Here is a 21,287-nt window from a genome sequence, read left to right as displayed (position 1 = left end):
CCTTGCCTTTATCAGGCCGCGCTGGGGCGGGACGTATGCCCGGGGCGTAGGGAGGGGGCGGCGGGACGGCCCCGCGGGGCCCCCCCGAAGGACGGAGGGGTTGTCGCAGGGGGCCCGAGTGCCGCGGCCGCCTCACCACATCCCCCCAACACCCCCGGGCCCTGTCCTCCCGCCCGCACCTCCCCGCAGGCCGGGGCCTGCCGCCACCACGGCCTCACCCGCCGCCGCTGCCACCGCCACGGCCTCACCCGCCGCTGCCGCCTGCTCCCGGCGCGCCATGGCAACAGCCCTGCTGTGGCAACGGCCCGCGAGCTCCTGCGAGCTGCCGCTGGTGCTGGCGTGGCGACTGCGGGCCGCGGACCTGCGCGCCCGGCCGGGCCATCAGCCATCCGGGCCAGGCCGTGGGCCGCCACCAGCCCTGGGCAGGCCGCCCTCGGCCAGGCCCCCGCCACCCCCGGCTCTGGGGCCTCCTCGAGGCACCTTGGGCTCAGCCACCCAACGCTCGGCCACCCCTGGCCAGGCCACCAGCCACCCGCGGCTCTGGGGCCTCCTCGAGGCACCTTGGGCTCAGCCACCCAACGCTCGGCCACCCCTGGCCAGGCCACCAGCCACCCGCGGCTCTGGGGCCTCCTCGAGGCACCTTGGGCTCAGCCACCCAACGCTCAGCCACCCCTGGCCAGGCCACCAGCCACCCGCGGCTCTGGGGCCTCCTCGAGGCACCTTGGGCTCAGCCACCCAACGCTCGGCCACCCCTGGCCAGGCCACCAGCCACCCGCGGCTCTGGGGCCTCCTCGAGGCACCTTGGGCTCAGCCACCCCACGCTCGGCCACCCCTGGCCAGGCCACCACCCACCCACAGCTCTGGGGCCTCCTCGAGGCACCTTGGGCTCAGCCACCCCACGCTCGGCCACCCCTGGCCAGGCCACCAGCCACCCGCGGCTCTGGGGCCTCCTCGAGGCACCTTGGGCTCGGCCACCCCACGCTCGGCCACCCCTGGCCAGGCCACCACCCACCCACAGCTCTGGGGCCTCCTCGAGGCACCTTGGGCTCAGCCACCCCACGCTCGGCCACCCCTGGCCAGGCCACCACCCACCCGCGGCTCTGGGGCCTCCTTGGGGCACCTCAGACTTGGTCACCCTCAGCCAGGCCACCAGCCACACGCGGCTCTCGGGCCTCTTCAAGGCACCTTGGGCTTAGCCACCCCAGGCTCAGCCACCCTTGGCCAGGCCACCAACCACCCACAGCTCTGGGGCACCCTGGGCCCCCAGCCCACTTGAGCATCTCCCGTCTGCCAAGAGCACTACTCACTTGCATCCTCCTCCTCATTATTTGGGCAGACCGAGGGGTTCTTTCCGCACACTGATCCTCTTCCTCCTCCAGCATCTGGCTTGCAAATTTTTGTGCAAAATGAGTCAGAAACAGGCTGAAAGGACATGCTCCTTGCAGAGCTCATGGGCACCAGGGCGCATGTACCCCCAAGCAAGGGAGCATCAGCCCTGATCTGACCATGCCCACTCAGTACAGGTTTGCCATCAGGCCCTCCAAAATTATGGGGCTGCCTTTAAGAAACCCCATAAAATCTCATGAGTTTTATTCTTTTTTTTTTTCAAAACAAAACAAAACAAAACAAAACACATTCATCATCCTTTTTCTTTGCTGCTTTCTAATCCTGCAAGCTGCACTAGCTTTGCATCTTTAAGTTATTGCATGCAAGCATCAGTGCTGGCTAATTCCTTTGTAAAACATATAATGCAAAACAGACTTTCTCTCCCAAAATCTGGCAACGAGGACTTGCAGGATGCTTTTGCTTTGTTTTTAATTATTAGTTCATTAGACCCTCAGCTGGATCAAGTTCTAAACACTGTTTTGTGGTTAGAAAAAAAAATGCACCTAGCTGGCTATATTTTTGTAGTTTCTATTCTATTGGGATGACTGTAGCATCTCTATGGCCCCTTAGAAAGCTCTAAGGACGCACAGAATATGGCAAGCCATGCAATAAAAATAGTGAGAATACAGGCAAAGCTGCAGTTAGGCTGTTTTGAAGTATTTGCATTTGAATATGTTTGCTATATTTAGCAGTATCCTAGTTCATTTAAAAAGTCAAGAATTGTTGCTTTGAGTGGTTGCTGTTCCTTGCCAGTTGTTACTTCCCAAATAAACATGAAGAGCAGTAGGAGGAAGCCCTTATCCCTGTGTCTCTCACAGTATCTATCTGTGTCTCTCACCAGATCTTGTATTTCAGACATTACTAAAAACCAGACAAAGCAAATGTGCATGTGCTTGCTGAACCACATGCATTCAGTATACAGTTATTTGGCATTCTTCTGGGCCACTGCAGTATCTATTGTTACTGTTGAGTCCACAACAGGTACCAAAAAAACATTTGAATGCATAAAAACTCAGACTCTCGAGAATATTGCAAACACTTCTCCTATATGGTGTCCCACCAGGGCCATAAATTGGGTGAGCATTCATGAGCTCTAAGCTAACAGGAAAGGTTGTGTATGAGGATGGATGTTCGGAGAGCTCTTTCCTCCCGGCCGCTGCAGGAGGATGCTAGGGCAGCTCTTGTGCAATCACGGAGGAAGCGTGTTTGCGTGGGGGAGCAGGATGAGCTGCTGGAAGGTGATATAAGGCACGCAGCAGGGAGAGCGAGAAGGACCCGTGGGCAGTTGTGGATGGATGAGCTGAGACTGATCTGGCAATGGTAAGTAGTATGACAATGGGTTTCTGTTGAGGATGCTGGTGGGATCTCTCAGGATCACTACTGCTGAAGCCACATATTTCTTTTCCTAGCAAGTAATTTGCAAGTAGACAGCACCTCCTGTCTCACTAAAGTAGTGGGCAGAGCATCCTAAACCTGTCTGGGTCCTCAGGCTGAGCTGGAGATGAAAGAGGTCATTATCCCATCGAAGGGGCTGTTAGTCTAGTTCTTTCTACCTGTGCAAAGACTCAGGTGGGTCTGGACTGGAGCACGCCCAGCTGCATAACCTTCCTGGCAGGGGGAGTCAGTCTTCCACTAGCATTCCAGGGGTTGTCCTTTGGGAGTAATGCCCTACTGAGAGAAGGGCTTCTGCTCAGTGTTTTGAGTCTCCAGAGCTTTGCAAAGCAGGTAGTACTACTGCTTTGCTGCAATGAGTAAGGAGCAGAGCTGGGAATAAATCCTCCTTGCCTAGATTTTTGCAGCTTGGTATAGGTTACAGGAATATACAGTTTGCTGCCAGACCAGAATGGAGGTTTTATTCTTTACTTTGCCTTATTCTAAGTGCACATGCAAAGTGCAGGGCAAAGGCGGATCGGAGCATTTCTCTAGCCACCAGCACAAGTTGACTCATATCCATGTTTCTGATAAAGAGACTCCAGTTTCGAGGGCTCATCCAGCACCACACTGTTAATTTTTCTAAAGAAACTCATTATCTGACCTAGCAGGGGAGATTTACTGGGCAGGGAGTGTGATTTCATTGGCTTTATCTAAAGCTTTGTGGCATATATTTTGGTTGTGTTCAAGGAGGTTTTTTTATCCCATTGTCTCCCTTGTTCTGGATATTGAAAAGGGTCACTGGAAAAGCAACTATCCTCTTGCAGATTCTAACTCTTCAGAAGAGAGCTACGGCTGTGGTGAGGAGAGTGGAAAACTCATTTCCTCTTTTGGAAGCCTGGACTGATGCCTTCACTGTGTGGTTTTGCTCAAAGTGCTGTTTCCTACTGAAATACAGCTTTATCATTGTCAGCAGGGATGGGCTAACCTGAGATCTGTTTTCTCTCACTCCTTATTTCTGGAGTAGCCCTTTGGGGTTCAGCTCTACACTATCTAAATTTTGGACAATATTTGGCCCTTATCTTAGCCTGGTGGACCGAGTGAGGGGGTTTGCTGGTCTGGGGGGTAGAAAATGGCTTTATGCTACTGAAGTTGTAGTTATTACAGAGAAGACAGTGCAGAAATCATTGCATCTATGCTTGAGGGTTGGCTCTTTCTGAATGATTAAAACATCCCCAGTGAGCACGCTAAAAAACTGAGTAACCTGCTTCTTTTTACAGGATGGGACTGTGACATATTTGCTGCTGCTCACTACCCTCTGGCTGGCTGGCTCTGAAGGCAACAAGAGTGAGTCTCCCTGTATACTGTCCCTGTTGGGTTACAGCCAAGTAGTGTGGGAAAAAGAGGTTAAATCCTTACCTGATCTGTATTCAGGTTGATCCTTCAGGACACCACTGAAGCTACTAAAGGAGATCAGTGGAGTGATGCTCAGGAGGGCAGGAACTGGGAAGCCAGAGCTGGCAAAATAAGCAGAAGCCTCAGGCACTCCGTCCCAGCCATACATGGTCTAAAATCCACGGAGATGGGCACGGTCACTATGACATGCCACCACTCTCTATGGTGACTGAGGGCAAGCTCCATAGCTCTGATCCACTCCAGATTACAGCAACAAGGAAATCTAGCTGTACTTAGAAAGTCTGCCAGGCTCTCAGTCATGCAAACATCCTTCTGAGCAAGCCAAGGTGGGAGGTTCTTCCTCAGATGTGATAGCATAGTGGCAATGTGCCCCTGTTGTGGCTAGAAGCAGGGATCTCAGCCCTTGTGAGCGGGGCAGGGGGGTCACACTGCAAGGAGTTTACCCTAGTGCGTCTTGTAGGGTGAATATTCTTGCTGCATTTCAACTTCCTCACATTGCTTTTGCTATAGCTGCACTGGTGAGCACACATGGCAGAAACGAACAGTTTGCCATCCGCCTCAAGAGAAACCTGGACATCTGCCTACCAAACCCATGCCAGCACCAGGGGGATTGCCAGGTGATGGAAGACAGACCAATATGCAATTGCAAACCAGGCTTCACGGGGGCGTTCTGCCAAGGTAGGGTAGGGCCTGGGGATGCCAGTGAGCCCTTTGTAGTCTGTTCATAAGCTGCAAAGGGAAGGGTGGAAGGGAGGATGCACTGATATTATCACTATTCCTAGTCAATAAGGGTCTATGTCTCCACTGAGGGCCCCACGAGCACAATCTGGCTCCTGGTTCAGGTGCATGCCTCCCTACTGTGTCCTGACTGCAGGCTGGCACAAGTCCCAGCCATGTGCAGTTCTCCTGCTCCCCAAAAGTTTTAATTTCTAAATGAAGGAAACCTGGTCAATCAAGCAGTTGTGCAGGGCTGGAGCTGTGTCAGGACACTAAGGTGTGTTGCAGAGCACAGCTGCCTTGTAGGCTTACCACAACTAAATGGACTCCAGCACAAGCATGGTGAAGGCTGCTTCCAGACACTGGTCAAAAACTGTTTTGTTCATCCAATGCAGAGTATTGCTGTCCCTGCCTGGTTCTCATGGCAGATTGCAGTGATTCTGTAGAAAGCCCATGCAGAGGGGATCAGACCCACAGCATCTGCCTTTGATGTCTTGAACAGTGTGTATTCAGCATAGCAGTAGCTGTGGACCTGTGCCAGTGTTAGGCAACCAGTAGAAAATGTGAGAACTGCATTAACTTCTGCAGGGTCCCAAAGATTTGTCTATTGCTTCTGTCCAGTATCTCTGAAGGCCCCTAACAGCAGCCTCTAACAAGGCCAGAATGAAGGTCTGTTGAGCTTGGTGGATCTGTACCATTCCATAGCTGACCTAGGGCTCCTTCAGGCCTCTTCCTTATTGCTATTGCAGATGGCTTTTTCCCCCAGATGTGGTACTGAAGTTGGCTTGTGAAGAAGAGCACATGAAGATGATGGTGAGGAAAGAAGCGTTTGAACTCTTGAAAATCCCCCAGGAGCTTGTCCACTTGAAGAACCAGGCATGCAAGGTCTCAGAAAGTAAAGAAGAGGGCGAGCTATTCTTTGCAGCCATTCTCACAAGTGAAAACCACACTGCCTGTGGATCAGTGATTCAGGTGAGAATGCAGCACAGAGCCTGTCTGCATAGCCCTGGATTAGAGTGTGTGAGACAAGCAACCACGCTGAGTAGTGACAGCAATAGGAAATGCTGGTGGCTTTTCCTTTTATCTCAGGGGCTGTAGAGCCCTTGGAAGGTTTCCATGAGGGCTATCAGAAGGTTTTTCTACCTCTGTTGAACTGTTGCTGGCAACACATCTTGCCCTGTTCAGCAGAGCATGGAAACCTCAGTGTGCTCTTTAGTATGTGGTAACAGCAGGTAACAGCTTTGTAGTACCATCCTCTGAACTCTATAGTCCTGGCTATAGTCCACTGCCATGGTGGGATCTGTCACTAACCAGGAGATGAGTTTAACATGGCCAGTCATGCAGTGGGGAGAGTCTTCGAAGTACCCTTTGCCAGGGTAGTGAATCACTGTGAAGCTTCCTGTTGAGTTCAGGGCTCCCTAGATCACTTACCACATTCTCAAGAGCCAGGGAAGACGCAGGGAAACCCATGCTCTAGCTCTGTGCTGCATAGGAGAGCTGTCTTACCTGGAACCTGTATCCTGACTACTCCAATGAAGGTTTCCAATAGCCCCTGGACATATGGCTTGAGCAAGCAAAACCCCAGCAGACATCCAGAAGGCCTGGAGCAGAGAGTACTCAGCTATTTCCTACTGAATGTAGCCAGTGAACCCCCCAAAGTTGCACCCCTGTCTGAACTTGAGTTTGGAGCCTTGTGTATGGTTTTAGAAGTGGTCTGGGGACTCACTTTCTTTGTCATTGCAGCAAAACAGCTCCCATGTGTCATACTCCAACGTCATTGAGTCAGAGCAGAAAGCACGGGGGGATGTGATCTCCCGAAGTTTTCAGCTGGAGGTACATTTCAGCTGTGTCTATGCCTATGAGCAGGTGGTGAAAGTGCCCTTCGCTCTCACTGCCATCGACAAGTGAGTGGCTTGTTTTACCTTGACATAGTATCTTCTGGCCTGTGGAAAAACAGATGTCTTCATTGAGATGATCTGCAAAGGCCCTGGGGGGGCAGTAAGGGGTCTAAGAGCAGTATCACATCAGGGTTCCTACCTCCTCTCATCCCAGAAGGGGCCCCAAATTAGATTTCAAGATAAGGCTTGGGCCAGGGACATCCCCAAGGAGGGGAATATACACATGCAATCTGAGTTCCTCTTACTTTCTTTGCTGGAAACAAGCTAGTGGAAATGAAAAAAAAAGAGGAGGAGTGTGGAAAATAACCCCACATGACCCTTGTGGAGGTGAAGGTTGGGGACTCCTTGGGTCATCCTCCTCCTAGCTCTCACCGCCTGGCACTTCAGTGGGAATCCTTGAGTAAAGCAGAATCTGAGCAGAGTAGACCGCAGGGCAGTTCTTGCCTTTGTCCTCACACTACACAGATGTACCAGGCTGGGAGGCAGCTCAGGGTCAGGCTCTCAGTAAGACAGCGGGCCCCCACCTGGGAGGCAAAGGAGGAGAGGAACTCCATGTGCAAAGAGTTAGTGCCTGCAGGACCTTCGTTTACACTAGTGGCTTGACTTGTGCCATGCCTATCTTGCCTTATTCTCATTTTATTCATGAGGTCTCTGCCCCTCTCCTCTCAGGCTTGTGCAGTTTGTGGTCAAAGAAGGGCACTTCAATGTGACCATGAGACTGTATAAGACACCCTCCTACCTCCAGCCCTATCACCACCTGCCTGCAGCCATCCCCATCACGGACACACTCTATGTCATGCTGAAGATAGAAGGGCAGCACCAGCTCAAGTACTTCCTCCTGAGTGTTGAGGACTGCTGGGCCACGCCAAGTTCAGATCCCTACCAGGACGTGCGGCACGAGCTCATCAAGAACGGGTGAGTGATATCTCTCTAGTGTTCCTAGTTTCCTTGCCACAGACACTGCAAGCACAGTCACACACCTTTGCTGGGCACTGTGGACATGTTGTTGTAAGAGGGCAGTGAGCAGTGGGTCAGTCAAGTGTCTCCTAGGTTCGAATAGGTAGAAGAGCCCAGCAGATGAATCCCCTAACTGCTCTGAATTGAGCCCCTTTCTCCTATTCTTGCTCTGTTTGCAGCTGGGCTATCTTCCCTCAACAGCACATGCAGCATCACTCCAGGCCTACTGGGAAGGCAAAGGTCAGGGATGGAAGGGTGGGTATTGCTGTAGTATGCAGAGGTCTGAAGAAGTCCACATTACAGGTGGCTGTGGCCAAGCTAAAGCTAGTAATGTGAGTATCCAGGACATGAATCCCCCAGCCAGGCTCACTCCCACCTCACAGAGCAGCTGTGGCCACACTACCAGCTCGCTGTGCTGGTGGCAGCTGCTCCCTGTGCAGGATACAACACAGGGAGCCAAAGAAGCCCATGCCCACAGACACTGAGACAGAAATACTCCTGTTGAACTCTGCCTGAGGACTGTACCTGGTTCCTGTGTGCTCTGGTGCAAATTAGAACCGCTGGGTATCCCAGGCTGGGGGCTTTCTTTCTTTTTCCCTTGCTAACTCAGCCATCATACACCAGGTGTCCCCACGATGAGACAGTGACATACCTCAATGCCATTGGAGAGAGCACTATGGCCAAGTTCAGCTTCCAGATGTTTCAGTTTGTTGGTTACTCAGAGGTGTTTCTGCACTGCCGTGTCCGGCTGTGTCTCCCAGACAGCCCAGAGCCCTGTGCCAAGGTGAGCTCCCCCTGCTGTCTCTACTGTGCCCTGGCCTGGAGGGGGAACCTCCCTTCTCTTGGGCTGCAGTTTGGAGAAAGGACTCTGGTCTGGCTTGGCCTCCAGTACCTCAGCACAATAAACACTGCCCAACAACAAGGGCCCACCCCACAGCCCTGTTACAAGGGCTTGAACACACTGTGAAGCTCCTTTCCCCCTTTCCTTTCTGTCCTTTGGGTACCAGTGGGAGAAGACTCTTACACTGGGACTTGGGGAGCACCAGGCTAAGGTCCCTTTAGAAAACAGCTCCTTTCTTGTGCTCTGGGATATCAGCTCTTCCCAGGCAGAAGCCACAAACATGACTCTGCCAAGAGGAGAGCATCAGGACAAATCTTCCTGCTAGCGGGCTAATTGGGCAGGTTTCTCCCCTGCCCTCTTGTCCCATCTTCCTTCCCTTTGCTTTGTTGACAGCAATGCCCAAGGCACTCAAAGAGCAAGCGAGCACTGGCAGATGACTACAATAAGATTGTCTCCTATGGGCCCATCCATCTACTAGCTGCTCCTTCCTCAAGAACAGAGGAGGAGCAGAGGAGTGCCTTATCCTTTCTCCACTCCAAGAATGACCAGAAGGATTTGGAGGGTATGTATGTCCTGCCAGAGAGGATGGGGACACCTCAAAGACCCTTGCAACTGTCTAGGTAATGCCACATTATTTAAAAGGGCTGCTAAAAGTCACTGCCCTGCACAAGAGTGTGGAGTCTTTCAGATATTACTGCCATGCACTGCATGCTCCAGAAACCTGACAAACACAGAGAGACTAGCACTGCATGAACTTCTGACAGATGAGGCATAGAACAGGCTGGGCATGAAAGCAGGGCTTGAAGGAATCAAGAGCCAGAAGGCTAGAGGTACTGCACTAGGGGTGATGAGGGCTGCTTTTTCACTTTAGCATCAACCCAGCAAGCCATGCTCCTCCTGAGAGCCAAAGTCAATCCAGGAAAACTAAACAACAATCCAGGGACAGGATTGGGGACAAGCCCACCTACAACATAGCTCAGAAAAGGAGTGAAGGCCCAGACCTGAGCTTAGAATGGAGTCACTGGTAAAGGGTATGGGTAGAGGCCCCAGGTGAGGCCAGTCAGGGCAGTGAAGGCCTATTAGTGCCCACAGGACCATGACAGACCTCCAGCCCTGGGGACTCTTACTCATCATAAGTGATGATGTCCTCCACTTGCCTCCTGTCTCAAAACTCCCACCAGCTGGGAGATGCTGTATTGCCACCCAGAGTCTGCTCAGGAGATCCAGATGTGTAACCAACCTTTCTTCTCTTTGGCAGGACCCAATATGTGGCTTCCTGGGGCCCTAGTCCTGCTGTGTGTGCTCGGCGTATTCACTGTGGCTGCTATAGCCATCACTGCGAAGAGGCGAATGATGTAGAAAATCGCTGTTTCCAAATAAATATGTCAATAGCAAGTTGCCCTCCGTGCCTGCTTCTTAGCAGGGATTTGGGGGAAGCAGTCAATAGCTATTTTCAAATGGTGCTCAAAGGATGAACTACGTCAGGGTGTTTTTGTTCCTTGTAGTAACCCTAGCAGCTTCTCATCCTCTCCTGACCCACTATGACTAGACTTGAAATATGTATCTGGAAAAGCTGAGGTACAAGGCCAGAACCAGGAGTAAAAGCAGGGCATGATGATGCCTTGTAGGCCTCCATCCGTCTGGATATTGGGCATGCGGATGTGCGCTGCAGGATACTAGCTGCAGTTAGCCCTGCTTCTGGGCTTTGCCTAATAATTATAGGGAGCAAATGCAGTAACTGTTTTTCCCCAGGGTCTTTCTTATACTGGGAGGATTGGGAGTTTTCAAAGTAGTGGGGAATGAGACATTTCTAAAATAATCTCATTTGTAGAGAACAAATTTCCAGAAACCTTGAATGCAGAGGAGAAGTTCTTCCTTCCTACTTTTTCCTCCTTGGAAAGAATCACACAGAAATGCAGGGAGATTGAAGGGTTCATGTTAGCTATTTACCCACCAAAACTTGACTTTGCTTAGTTCTTTGTGACACAGATGATGTAGCTTTAGCACAGAAAAAGTGCTGCTCTGAGCGTGTGTATGTGTGTGTGTTTCTTCCTTCTGAATGATGGCAAATGGTCCTGTTGCTAGAAAGATTTTTGCACATCCTTAAAATAAAGAAAATAAATATTGTCTTGTAACCATCAAAGACTAAATTCGTACTGCTTAAACAGCTGATAGAGATTTAATACTAAGGCACAAATACAGAAGAGACAACTGTTTTCTCTGGCAAGATGATTGCGTATTTATGGGCAGACACTCAGGCAAACGTTGAAGGACCCAGTGCAGCTCTAAGGAGCCACAGTGCAGCTGGCTGAGTTCTTGGGAATTGCAGCTGCCTAACACTCGAAGTGCTGAAATAAAGTATCCTCACTGAGATCGTTACGTGTTGCAGAAAATGTCTTGCAGGATTTCTTCACTGTGAGAGTGACAGAGCACTGGAACAGGATGCCCAGAGAGGTTATGGAATCTCCTTCTCTGGAGATATTCAAAGCCCGCCCAGATGCAACCCTGTCTAACATGCTCTAGATGATCCTGCTTGAGCAGGGAGGTTGGACTAGATGATCTCCAGAGGTCCCTTCCAAGCTTACCAATTCTATGATTCTATGATTTTAAGTACAGCAGCCCTTGGACTTGGAAGTACAGCATAGCCCTTGCTCTAAAAAATCCGTCATGATTCATTTGGAAGCTGTTAATGAGAAGTCTATGGGGTTTAGCTTTTTTGCTAATCTCCAGACCTGAATCTCCTGGCTCTGGGCAAGTAAATTCCCCCTGACTCAAATAATTTGCAGAGTCTGGGTACAGCAGTAAAACCAATCTCTAGGCTTGTCCAGTGCCAAAATTTGTTCTGCTGGCAGTAAGGAGCTAAAACTGAGACTGCTCCATCCAGGTTGAATGCAGACAGCTCATAGGTTCTCTGCTCTCCTGGCAGCATTCCTAGGAAATGAAAGCTGAGGGCCACTTCTGAAGTCATATGAAAGTTGCTACCCGGATTGACTTGAGCAGAAAGGATGTATCCACAGCTCCTCGCATGAGGTGCTTCACGCTGCCCAAGGCAGACTACTTGGAAAAAGCAATCAAAGCAAAGTGCCATGCTATGGGGGCTCGCCCCCACTGAAAGGGAAACTGAGGCACTTGTGAGGACTCTGGAGCCATGCTTCTCTGCCAGGGTCCCCAGCTGCTTTCCCAGTTCACGCTTTCCAGACAGAAGCTAGATCCCTTAAAACAGAAGCTTGCTTGCAGTAGGTACACTCAATGGCAGGGAGGGACATCCAGCTAACCAGCTAGTCCTGGGAAACGGTTGTGGTTTTGTCATTTCTGATGATATGGGAGGAGGAGCCAGCTGTTTCTTCTTCCTTTGGATAGTACAGGACAACCAGCCAGATGAATATGAAGAGACCTGTAGAGAAAGGGAGAAAGCCAATGACCAGCAGCAGCAAGAGAGGGTAAAAACCATCCTTCTGGGAAGCTTGCTGGCCCCTGTGGGATGTACATGACCCTGATCTAGCTCATTCCCTGCAAGTACAGAGCTGCAGAGAACAACTCTGAGCTCATTGCTGTAAATTCCAGGAGGGATTTTGTCCCCACACTTCCTCCAGCTCATTCCTGCATCTTCAGTAAGGACTTCCCATCTTTAAGGTGATAAATTATGACCCCAGATGGATCATGTTGTTCCTCTGTTAAAGAATGGATTCCTTGGAGGAAATGCTCCCAAGTAGAGATTGGATGTGGGTTGGCAGCCCTGACTGCATTACTGCCAACCACCTCTTCCTCCAAGCACCTTTACAGCCAGCTCAAGGCTCAACACTGATTGTTGGGACCTATAGTTCGACTGGGTCACTCCACTCCTTGTTAAAGGGAAGGGCACCTTTGTGCTGGGGCTCTGCCTTAGGACCACTGGTCTAAGCACTGCCAGGCTTGCTCCTGCTTCTCCCTGTGTTCATAGCCCAACCGTTGAGAGCCCCATGCTGCCAACATGCTCCCAAGCATCAGGCTGGCCCCTCACCTTGAAGGGAGTTCAGGATGGTGAAGAGGTAGCGTGTGGGCACAGAAGTGTTGCCATAGGTGAGAAATGCCAAAGCCCAGGTGGCTCCCAGTAAGCAGAAAAGTCCTACTGCCATCAGGCCCGTTTTCCAAGCCTCCTTATTCTCTTTCGCAGGCCTGGAGCTCTGCAGGTGGTAGTTCTTCCAGGCCACAACCCCAAAGATCACTGTGTTGAAGAGGAAGATGAGGCCAAAGTAGCCACAATTTGTGATGTAGTGGACCATGACATGCTCAGAATTGATCCAGCACCTGAGAAGAAACAACATCAACACCTCTAGTTGCTCTGCTCCTCCAGACTATCAGAGTAGCATCCATGGAAACCCTCCCAGCATCTCCTCAGGAGGATAAGTTTTGGGATGCAAGTCTTCCCATTGAGACAGTGATGCAGGAAATGCCCTCATGGCAGATTTTTCCAAGGCCAGAATGAAGCATTGGAGATAGGAGTGCAAATCTGTTTTTCATGTGTTCTTCAGCTAAAGTGGAGGAGTGCACAACAGAAATCTAACCGGACCTTAGCTGTTTTCCATGATCTAGAGGCCTGTGGCATGATAGAGGAGGCTGACTGAGGTGATGACTGGGCTGGTCCTGCCTAGCATAAGGTTTTCTTCCCTGCTGAGTGTCCTGGCACTCTGTGCAGGCAGCCGTGCACCACGGAAGTCCAGCATGAACAAGCAATGGTTGTTAGTGTGGCTATAGAAAGCCACTCATTTTAAATCAAAAATAGGGAAGAAGAAGCATTGCATAAAGCTGAGTGATACAGACACAAAGCTCTGTGGTCAGTGAGTTACCTTTCCGCATGCCAAATAGCCATCTAATCTCTGTGGACAATTACATAAGACAGTGTCACTCACAAGGAGAATATGGGCTGGTTATCTATATCCTGAATGCTGTATTTTCCATAGCTGCCAATGCTTCCTGCTACAATGACCACAAGAGCAGGGAAACCTGGAAAAACAAAGGAGATGGGTGTGAAGGGCGACAGAAATCCATGAGAAAGGTAAGATGGTCAGCTTGGGTTCTCTGCTTTTTCCTTGCTACTCCTGAATGTGCTGTTCTTTAGGAAGATGGAGTTTAGAGAGAGCTTCAGAGTACACTGGTTGTAGGAGGCACAACAGATGGTGCTTGGACATGATGTGGAGAAGATGTAACAGCTTTTGGTAGGAGGATTTGAGCTGAGAGCACTGTCCACTAAACTTTCTGCAGGATCATTTGCTTTGTTGATGCCAAGCAGTTCCCGAACAGGTGTGGTGCTGGGGAACATGAGTTTCTGGCAGAGGGAAGATAATGAAAATCCCAGCAGACTCTCCAGGGAGTTCCTCTGCTTAATAAGGTAGGTAATTTTGGTCCTCAGCAGGATGGAAGATCCTCTGTAGGAGTCATCTCAAATCCTCTCTGGGCAGTGTCATTTGCATCACTGAGTCCGTGTGAGACACCTCCTAGCTCCAATCACAGCATTTCAGAGCTATAGAAGGAATGGGGCTCTTTCTCTCTCCCTCTCACTATATCGACCTATTTGCCCTCTGATTGGAGCAACAGCACTCCTGGACTGCAGAGTCCTCCCTGATCCCCCACGTGCTCTGCTCCAGCCCTCCTCCGAGAACGGCATCGCTGCATCACTCTCCAGGAGGAAGGAGACTCACAGGCAGCACTGCCCCAGCAGTGGGGAGGAGAGCTGGGGGAAGGAGCAGGAGCAAAGGCAACAGCTGGGACTAGGTGCAAACTGAGAGCACACTTTGAGCAGTGACACTGCCATATTCCCTCACAGGTCTGACCCAGGTCTGGCCATGCACTTTGAATGACCCGGGACAGATGGTGCTTACCCCAGCCGATGACGCACAGCTTCACCAGGTAGTGGCGGATGTAGGTGCCAAGCACTTTGACAAAGAGGAGGTAGAGATGACAGCCTTCCAGAGCCATCCAGGTGAAACAGCAGAGCAGGAAGTAGTGAGTGAAGCCCCCCAGACCTTTGCACAGCCCTGGCAGGCTCATACTAGGGATCCAATTGTTGAACAGGAAGGTCAGGTTGAAAAGAAACAGGCTGCTGATGAGGTTCATGTGCAGTGCCATGTTGATCCGGATGGTTTTGTCTGACTTGAACTTTTTGTACACACACCTGAGAGTCGTCAGAGGCAGCAGAAAAGGCAGAAGACACAGATGGTGAGCATGACAGGAAAGAGAGAAAATGGATTTTGGTGCTGAGGGGTGAGCGCCATATGATATGGCAAGAGGGGAATCACACCAGGAAATGCTGATGGGAGGAGAGAGGGGATATTCTAAGTCCCTTGCCTTGGACACTAGCCACATGGCAGCGTTACTCTCTGAGCACCCAGTTCCACTGCCCTGAAAAATCACCCCTTTTCCTGGAGGACAAGTAGGTTCCAGCACGCCCAAGAGCATGTGGGATCTAAGTATGCGGAGGCACTAGGCTTGGGCGCATCAGGTCCCACATATCTCTTGTCCCTCAGGCTGACAAATCTCTGTGGAGCCCAAGGATGCAGCTGGGCACATCCTACCTTAAGAAGATGTAGAAGACAATGGAGAAGACTGAGGAAGCCACGGCTACCCCACAGCCAACATTTGCAATAACCATCAAGGCCCGTGCTGTGGACCTGTCCAGAGTTGAACTCTGCCAAACACACACATACATTGAGTTAGATAGGCCTAGAACCAGCCTAGAAAGCCCATCTGCATCTACTAGAGTTATGGCTCCCTCAGGTTAGAGCAATGGGACCACTGTCCCTGAGAAGGGCTCTAGAGGGAACAGGGAACACAGTGGCTCTGAGAAGAGCGAACCTCTTTCTAGGATTGGAGGAACGAGAGATGAATTAAAGTTATGATGGATCACAAGCAGTCTCTAAACCTCCAGCTAGGAGAACAGATCTCTAACTCTCACTGCTTTGACAGGTAGAGTGCAGACCATTTCCATCCTTTACATCCTCTGCTGACCTACTCCTGCCCTCCAGGTCACTAGGCTGGCTTGGGGTTTGATTTTAGGATGATGGCTTGTGAAGCGATGCTAGGCTTTTTTGGGAAGCAGATACAATTGCTTATCCCTGGAAGTGCAGCTACTATGACATTTAAGGCACCAAACAGCCAAGGGGGAGCAGGCAGCAACAGCCAGGGTAAAAGCAGGAGCTGTATAGAGCAGGGTTGTCACCAGGAGAAGAGTGAAGAAGGTCAGATGGTTGCAGGAGCAGACTGTCCCCTTGTCCCCAAGCTGAGTGATACATCCACTGGTGTTCCAGCCTCCTCCCTGGCCTGCAAAAGATATGTGGGGAAAACAGTGAACATGAGGCAGAACACCCTCTCAGTGAGCACATCCTGGCGTGGCCACCAGAGAGGCCTCAAGTCCTGGCTGAGGATATACAACAGAGCCTCTTGGGGAGGAAGGAGATGGTAGGATGGAGGCTATGTTTGCCTTGGCTTGCAAAGGGCATGGGGGACATCTGAAGAGTGGCATGTCTGCCCATGAAACAGCCATGACCATGTCATGGCATCCTCCTAACCAGCAGTGAGTAAAGGACGATGTAGTTAGAGAAGAGCTCTCTTATTTAGGTGCCTGAACATGCAAGTGATATCAAGAGGTTAAAAGGACCTTTGGGGATCCACCTTGTTCTGTTTGTATAGACAATTGCTGTGTAGCAGCTCTTCCTCATCAAAATCCCCTAAACTGGACCCATCTCTCTGAATTTCAAAGCATAGTCACAGCACACACAAAGTCCCACAGATGATGCCCAGAAGAACCCCTTGGCCTTGGATGGTCTCAGTCCTGGGAGCCAGGACAGAGTTCTCCAGCCGTGCGAGCCATCCCCTGTCCACACAAAGCCCTTGGTGTTCCTGAGCTGACAATACATGGAGGCTGAGACCATGGCAGAGCAGCTGACCCATCCTCATCCCTAGGCCAGAGGCTTTTCAGCAGTCATTAGAGTCTTTCAGTGCCATGCTTTGATGGCTTTTCCCCAGTAGCCTTTCTCCCTTCCCTCAATGGGCTTTGGCACCACAGTTTCAGGAGCCCACTTGAGTCCCGCTGAGGCTGCTACCTTTGCTGGGATCCCAGAAGACACACTGGGGGCGCACACTCTGCAATGGGAGAGAGCAGCAGTGAGCTGGGAGACCTTGGTGAGGGGAGAGCAACAGCACCAGGGGTGAGGGATGGAGGGCTTGGCTTACGTTTGGCAACTGCCTATGGGTGAAGGTGAGCTGCACAGGGTCCCGGAGTCCAGTGACCCTCACGTCTACCACTGTGATGCCCACCACTGTGTTGTCCAGGATGTGCTGTGTCCGGTTGGTCTCCTGTTCAGTGGGGAAGTGTTGTGTGAGCGGGTCTGCCTTGGCTCTCCTTGCTCTGCCAAGAGTCTGCAGTCCTCTCCCAGCAGTGGCCAGGCCAGCCCTGGTGTGATCAGGCAAGAGAAGTCCTCCAGCCCCTACTGAGCCAGCTGAGGGCCCCGCATGGCTCTCACAGTCCTCTCATAGGAGGTGCCCACCAGACCCATGCCCTCATCGCTGGCCGCTGGCCGATGCAGCAAATGCCTTCCTGGATAGTGTCCTGGACAGCCAAGGGCAGGAGCAGGGCCAGAGGAAAGTTGGAAATGACAGTTCTTACCATGAACATGGAGAGCTGCTTGGTGTTGAGCACCATTACTACCACTTGGGCTGTCTGGCTGCTCATGGACTGAAATAGCTCCCTGGGGAGTCGGATTTTGCTTGTGTTCCCCCTCTCCGTTGAGTTAATCCTCTTGGGGCCCTGCACCGGAGAACAACGGTGGGGGATCATTTGCTGATAGCGTCCCATTTGTCCCTGTCACTTCTCTTCTTGGGACCTGCCAGTGTTGCTCTAGACTCAAATTCAGCCCTCCCCAGGTGGATTTTACTGAGTTAAATTGCCAGGAGGCCTGAAGGCAGAAGGGGAAAGCCTTGTCCGCAGGCACTCAGCAGGTGCTGGGGCAGAGCTGGGAGTAGACTCTAGGACCTCTCTGCCAACCTACTGTCGTCCCATGGGGACATAGTCCCTCGACATGCCCAGACAATGCAGAGCCTCAGGGCTGACAGGAGGCACGAGGTCCCACATACTCCTCGTCTTCCTCAACCTTGTCCTCACGTGGCCACCCTCCTACCCACCACCGACTTTCCTCCTGAGGAACCTGGGACAGCTCTTTGGGAAGAAAGGGCCAAAGAGACAGGACTCTTCAAAGCACTTCATGCAGTTCCTTGTTAATCTGGAGGACTCGTTGCCATGGGATGCTGAAGTTTCTAAAGGATTCAGAAAGCAACTGTGCGGATGACTGGGAGAAAAGCACACTCTGGTACACTGAGCCCTGCCTCCAGCAGTAAGGGAGAGGGCCAAGGAAAGCTTGGAAAGCACATTGGGCCAGCACTGGCCTCCTAGGGTAGCAAACCTCCTATCGCCTCCTGCAGAGGCCTGGCTTCCTGGCATGAGCTGCCTGGTTGTCAGGCTCATTAATGCCCATTCGGAAGGAAAAGACAAGTATTTCTCACCTCTGAAGGGGAGAAGGAGAAGATGACATCATTGTGGAGGATGGCTCTGCTGATGTTCACCAGCAGCGCTTTCACCCCTGCTATCTTCTTGCTGGTGGAGAAGCTTGCAGATTGCAAAAACCTGTGGTGCCAAGAGGGCCATCACAGGGGACAGCAGTAGGGACGCAGTGGCCTCAGCATACCGGACCGAGGCCAGCAAGTTTGACGGGGCAGATCAGCTCTTCCCAGTGGGGTCAGCTGTACTGTAGCCCCAAGCTAGCACAGGGCTGCCTCCCTCTCTCCCACGCAGGCGCTGCTGGGCAGGGCTGTGGGCTGGACCCCTTGCTCCTGGGGCAGAGGGGACAGAGAGGACGTGCTCCAGAGCCAGCAGACGGGCTCCTCCTGCAGGGGCATATTGGGCTGACTCCGTACGCCCTGCCAGAATAGCAAGAGTGGCCTGAGGCACTCCACATTCCCCAAGCCCGGTCCCCTCTTGCACTGTTGTGGGTTCACCTACCTGTGCGTCTTCTCCCTCAGACACCTGCATGCCAGGTTCCTGGCCTGCTGCAGCTCCTTGCACCAGGCAAACAGCATCACGTTCACTCTGCCTTCTTCCTCTGGGTTGACGGTGGTGTTACAGCAGCTGTAGCTGTTGTCCCCCCTTTTCAGGGCTGAGAGAGGAGGGAACCCGGCTTATTCCCGCAGGATGCCCCAGCCGCCTCCACCTTGCTGGGATGCAGGGAATGTACAGGGAGCCAAGCGAGAAGAGCATGGCTGGAGGCAGCTCCGCCTCTGCCTGCTTGGGCTCCAGCCCTTCGCCACCATGGGAGCCCCCCGGCCCTGGCAGGAGTGGGCACCTTCTCCCTTGCTACAAGATCGAGGCCACCGCCTGGGGTGGTTCAGAGCACACTGGGCTCAGGCATGGGGGTAGAGAAGCCACTCACCATCACAGCTCTCCCGTCCTCTGGCAGCATCTGGAAGGCAAGGGTGTGGGAAAAGGGGAAAAGAAAAAGAAAAACAGGGTCAGTCCTGAGGTGGCATGGAGATAGGGATCCTTCTGCGCTGCCTTCCTGCAGACGAATGGAGGGAACTGGGAGAAACTGGCAGGTGCCAGGTTCACAAGAAACAAAAGGAGAGGTTTCTTCATCCGTTCAGTTAAGCTGGGACCATCTTGGCTGCAGGCTGGCTTAGATACTAAAAATGTGCAAGCTTTCAAAAAACAAGTGGGCAGACGTGCGGGCTGGTAAACGCAAGAACACCGTGTCTAGCTGGTGAGCTGCCCTCCAGCAGCCTGTCCAGCCTCCTGCCACCATTGCAGGAGTGATCCCATGCTGCTGGGGATGGCTATTAAAACCGGGACCCATCCAGACTCTGCTCAGGACCCTGCTGGTGCAGACCTCACAGCAGTGCAGTACACAGCCCAGGCAACACAGATCAGAGGGGCTTAGAGCAAAAGCCTTCTGCTCCCCTCTTTTCTTTCCCAGCTCTCTGTTGCATCCCAGGAGCGGACCCTCCAGCCCAGCCCTGTCCACATCTCGCTCCCTGTGGGCTGAAGCACCGCTGTGGTCTACAAACCAACCCATCGCCCCAAGGGAGGCACTCACCGGGCAGCAGCAGGAGCAGCAGGACCGAGCTCAGGAGCAGGCGCTTCATGCTGCTGCTCTGTGTCTCCAGGCAGCCCGGGACCCTCGCCAGCGGCTCTCTGCTCCCTCACCCTCTACGTCGCTCTTTTGGAGGTTCCCCCAGGGTTTGTGGCTTCTCCTGAGGCAACGGCAGTGTCTTCACTTCCCTTACGCGAATACTGCGCTCCTTCCTGTGGATTGGCAAACACCCCGCTCCTCTGACCTCGCAGCAACGCCGATAACGGCCAGAGGCACTTCTCCTGCCCGCCCTGCCGGAGCCCCTCACCCCGCTCTCCCGTGGCGAGGACGACCTGCCGCACCAAAGCCCACTTTGCCGATGACCCCCCATCCCGGAAAGGGAGGGGGGGTGACGGGGGTCAGGGTATCTCTGCCACCAGCCAAGCCCTGGTCTCCTGAGCGTCTTGCAGGCACAGTGGCTGCGCCCGGCAGCCGGACGACCCCAAGCTTGTGGGCGGCAAGGAGGTGGGACGTAAGTCTGTGGCCGGACAGACTCTCTCCCACTTAGCCAACCACTAGGATTCCTCAACACCAGCGGGCACAGGGAGGTGAAAGCCCGGCTTTACCCCAGAGCAGAAATAATACCGTCACCGAGAAGGTCTGCCTCCACGGCTGCAAGCAATGCTTCTGTTGGCAAAACAGCTCAGACCAGGACGGAGGTGGATTACCCACAAGCAGGAGCAGAGTTTTGCAAAGAAGCCGGTGGGTTAGGAGATTAAAAACTGCATTTGCAAGCTGCACATTTAGATCTGAGCTCTGGCCGCAAGCCCAGGCCTGCATCGTGGCTGTGCTCAGCACAGGAGGGAGCAAGAGACCCGCTGGAGAGATCCCGGCCCTGTGGGACGCTGCAAAATGAATCATTCGACTGGCCTTCCCCTTGCCTGCCTAGCAATAGCCACTGGAGGCGATCGTAACGGCTCCCTGCCCCTTTGAAAAAAATTCTCCTGCCTCCTTCGTCACTTCGTATCTTATCAAAATTGTGCTCGTGGTGCTTTGCTGATAGTGCTGTTACCTGCCTCAGCCTCAGCAAGGTATCATAGGCTGTTAAGGTTACATTAGCATGCGGGGACGTCGCTAGGCTGGAGAAATGGGCTGCAAGAAACCTCATGAAGTTCAGCAAAGACGAATACCAAAACCTGCCTCTGGGTGGAAGAACCCCCATGCAAGGGCATGGTAGAGGGCCGAGAAGCAACAAGGACCAGCTGGAACTTGGGAAATTCCCATTAGATACTAGAAAAAAAAAAAAAAGTTCACCCTGAAGGCAGTAAGACATTGGAAAAGGGGCTCGGAGAGGTGGGGAACCTCCATCCTTGGAGAGATTCAGTGCTCAAATGGGCATGGCTCTGAGCGACCCACGCCACCATCCCTCCATGCCTCCGTTTCTCTTGCTGTAGGATGATGCTGCTCACGCTCCCGGGCCCGCTGAGGCCGCCGCCGCCGCCTCGGTCGGCGCCAGGCTGGTTGAAGGGAAACTGCACGGCATTGAGAGACTCCGGTTGGGTCTGTGGCTCCAAGGAGACTTGTAAGCCCAGGCTCCAGCTGAGCTCT

The 21,287-nt window shown here is 52.6% G+C and overlaps 2 protein-coding genes across 2 annotated transcripts; one reads left to right on the top strand and one right to left on the bottom strand.

Moving 5' to 3' along the window:
- Nucleotides 1-277: 277 nt before the first annotated feature.
- Nucleotides 278-9,945, top strand: LOC134146421 (pancreatic secretory granule membrane major glycoprotein GP2-like). The gene is made up of 9 exons (XM_062586842.1): nt 278-556; nt 4,038-4,104; nt 4,684-4,851; nt 5,657-5,862; nt 6,634-6,794; nt 7,458-7,703; nt 8,370-8,529; nt 8,980-9,148; nt 9,845-9,945. The coding sequence occupies exons 1-9, from the start codon at nt 278-280 to the stop codon at nt 9,943-9,945; spliced, it is 1,557 nt and encodes a 518-aa protein (XP_062442826.1).
- Nucleotides 9,946-10,746: 801 nt separating this feature from the next.
- Nucleotides 10,747-21,256, bottom strand: ADGRG3 (adhesion G protein-coupled receptor G3). The gene is made up of 13 exons (XM_062586907.1): nt 19,704-21,256; nt 19,044-19,073; nt 18,617-18,770; nt 18,121-18,241; nt 17,228-17,368; nt 16,795-16,917; nt 16,665-16,704; nt 15,782-15,882; nt 15,138-15,250; nt 14,445-14,737; nt 13,476-13,569; nt 12,587-12,873; nt 10,747-11,980 (listed from the first exon to the last, which is right to left on the bottom strand). Exons 1-13 carry the CDS (start codon nt 19,750-19,752, stop codon nt 11,865-11,867), a joined length of 1,662 nt encoding a protein of 553 aa, XP_062442891.1. The 5' UTR covers nt 19,753-21,256; the 3' UTR covers nt 10,747-11,864.
- Between the last annotated feature and the right edge of the window lie 31 nt (nt 21,257-21,287).

This window comes from Rhea pennata, chromosome 13 (genome assembly GCF_028389875.1).
Source record: "Rhea pennata isolate bPtePen1 chromosome 13, bPtePen1.pri, whole genome shotgun sequence".
NCBI lineage: Eukaryota > Metazoa > Chordata > Aves > Rheiformes > Rheidae > Rhea > Rhea pennata.
Note: the sequence above shows the minus strand (reverse complement) of the source record. Positions and strands in the feature narration are given on the sequence as shown.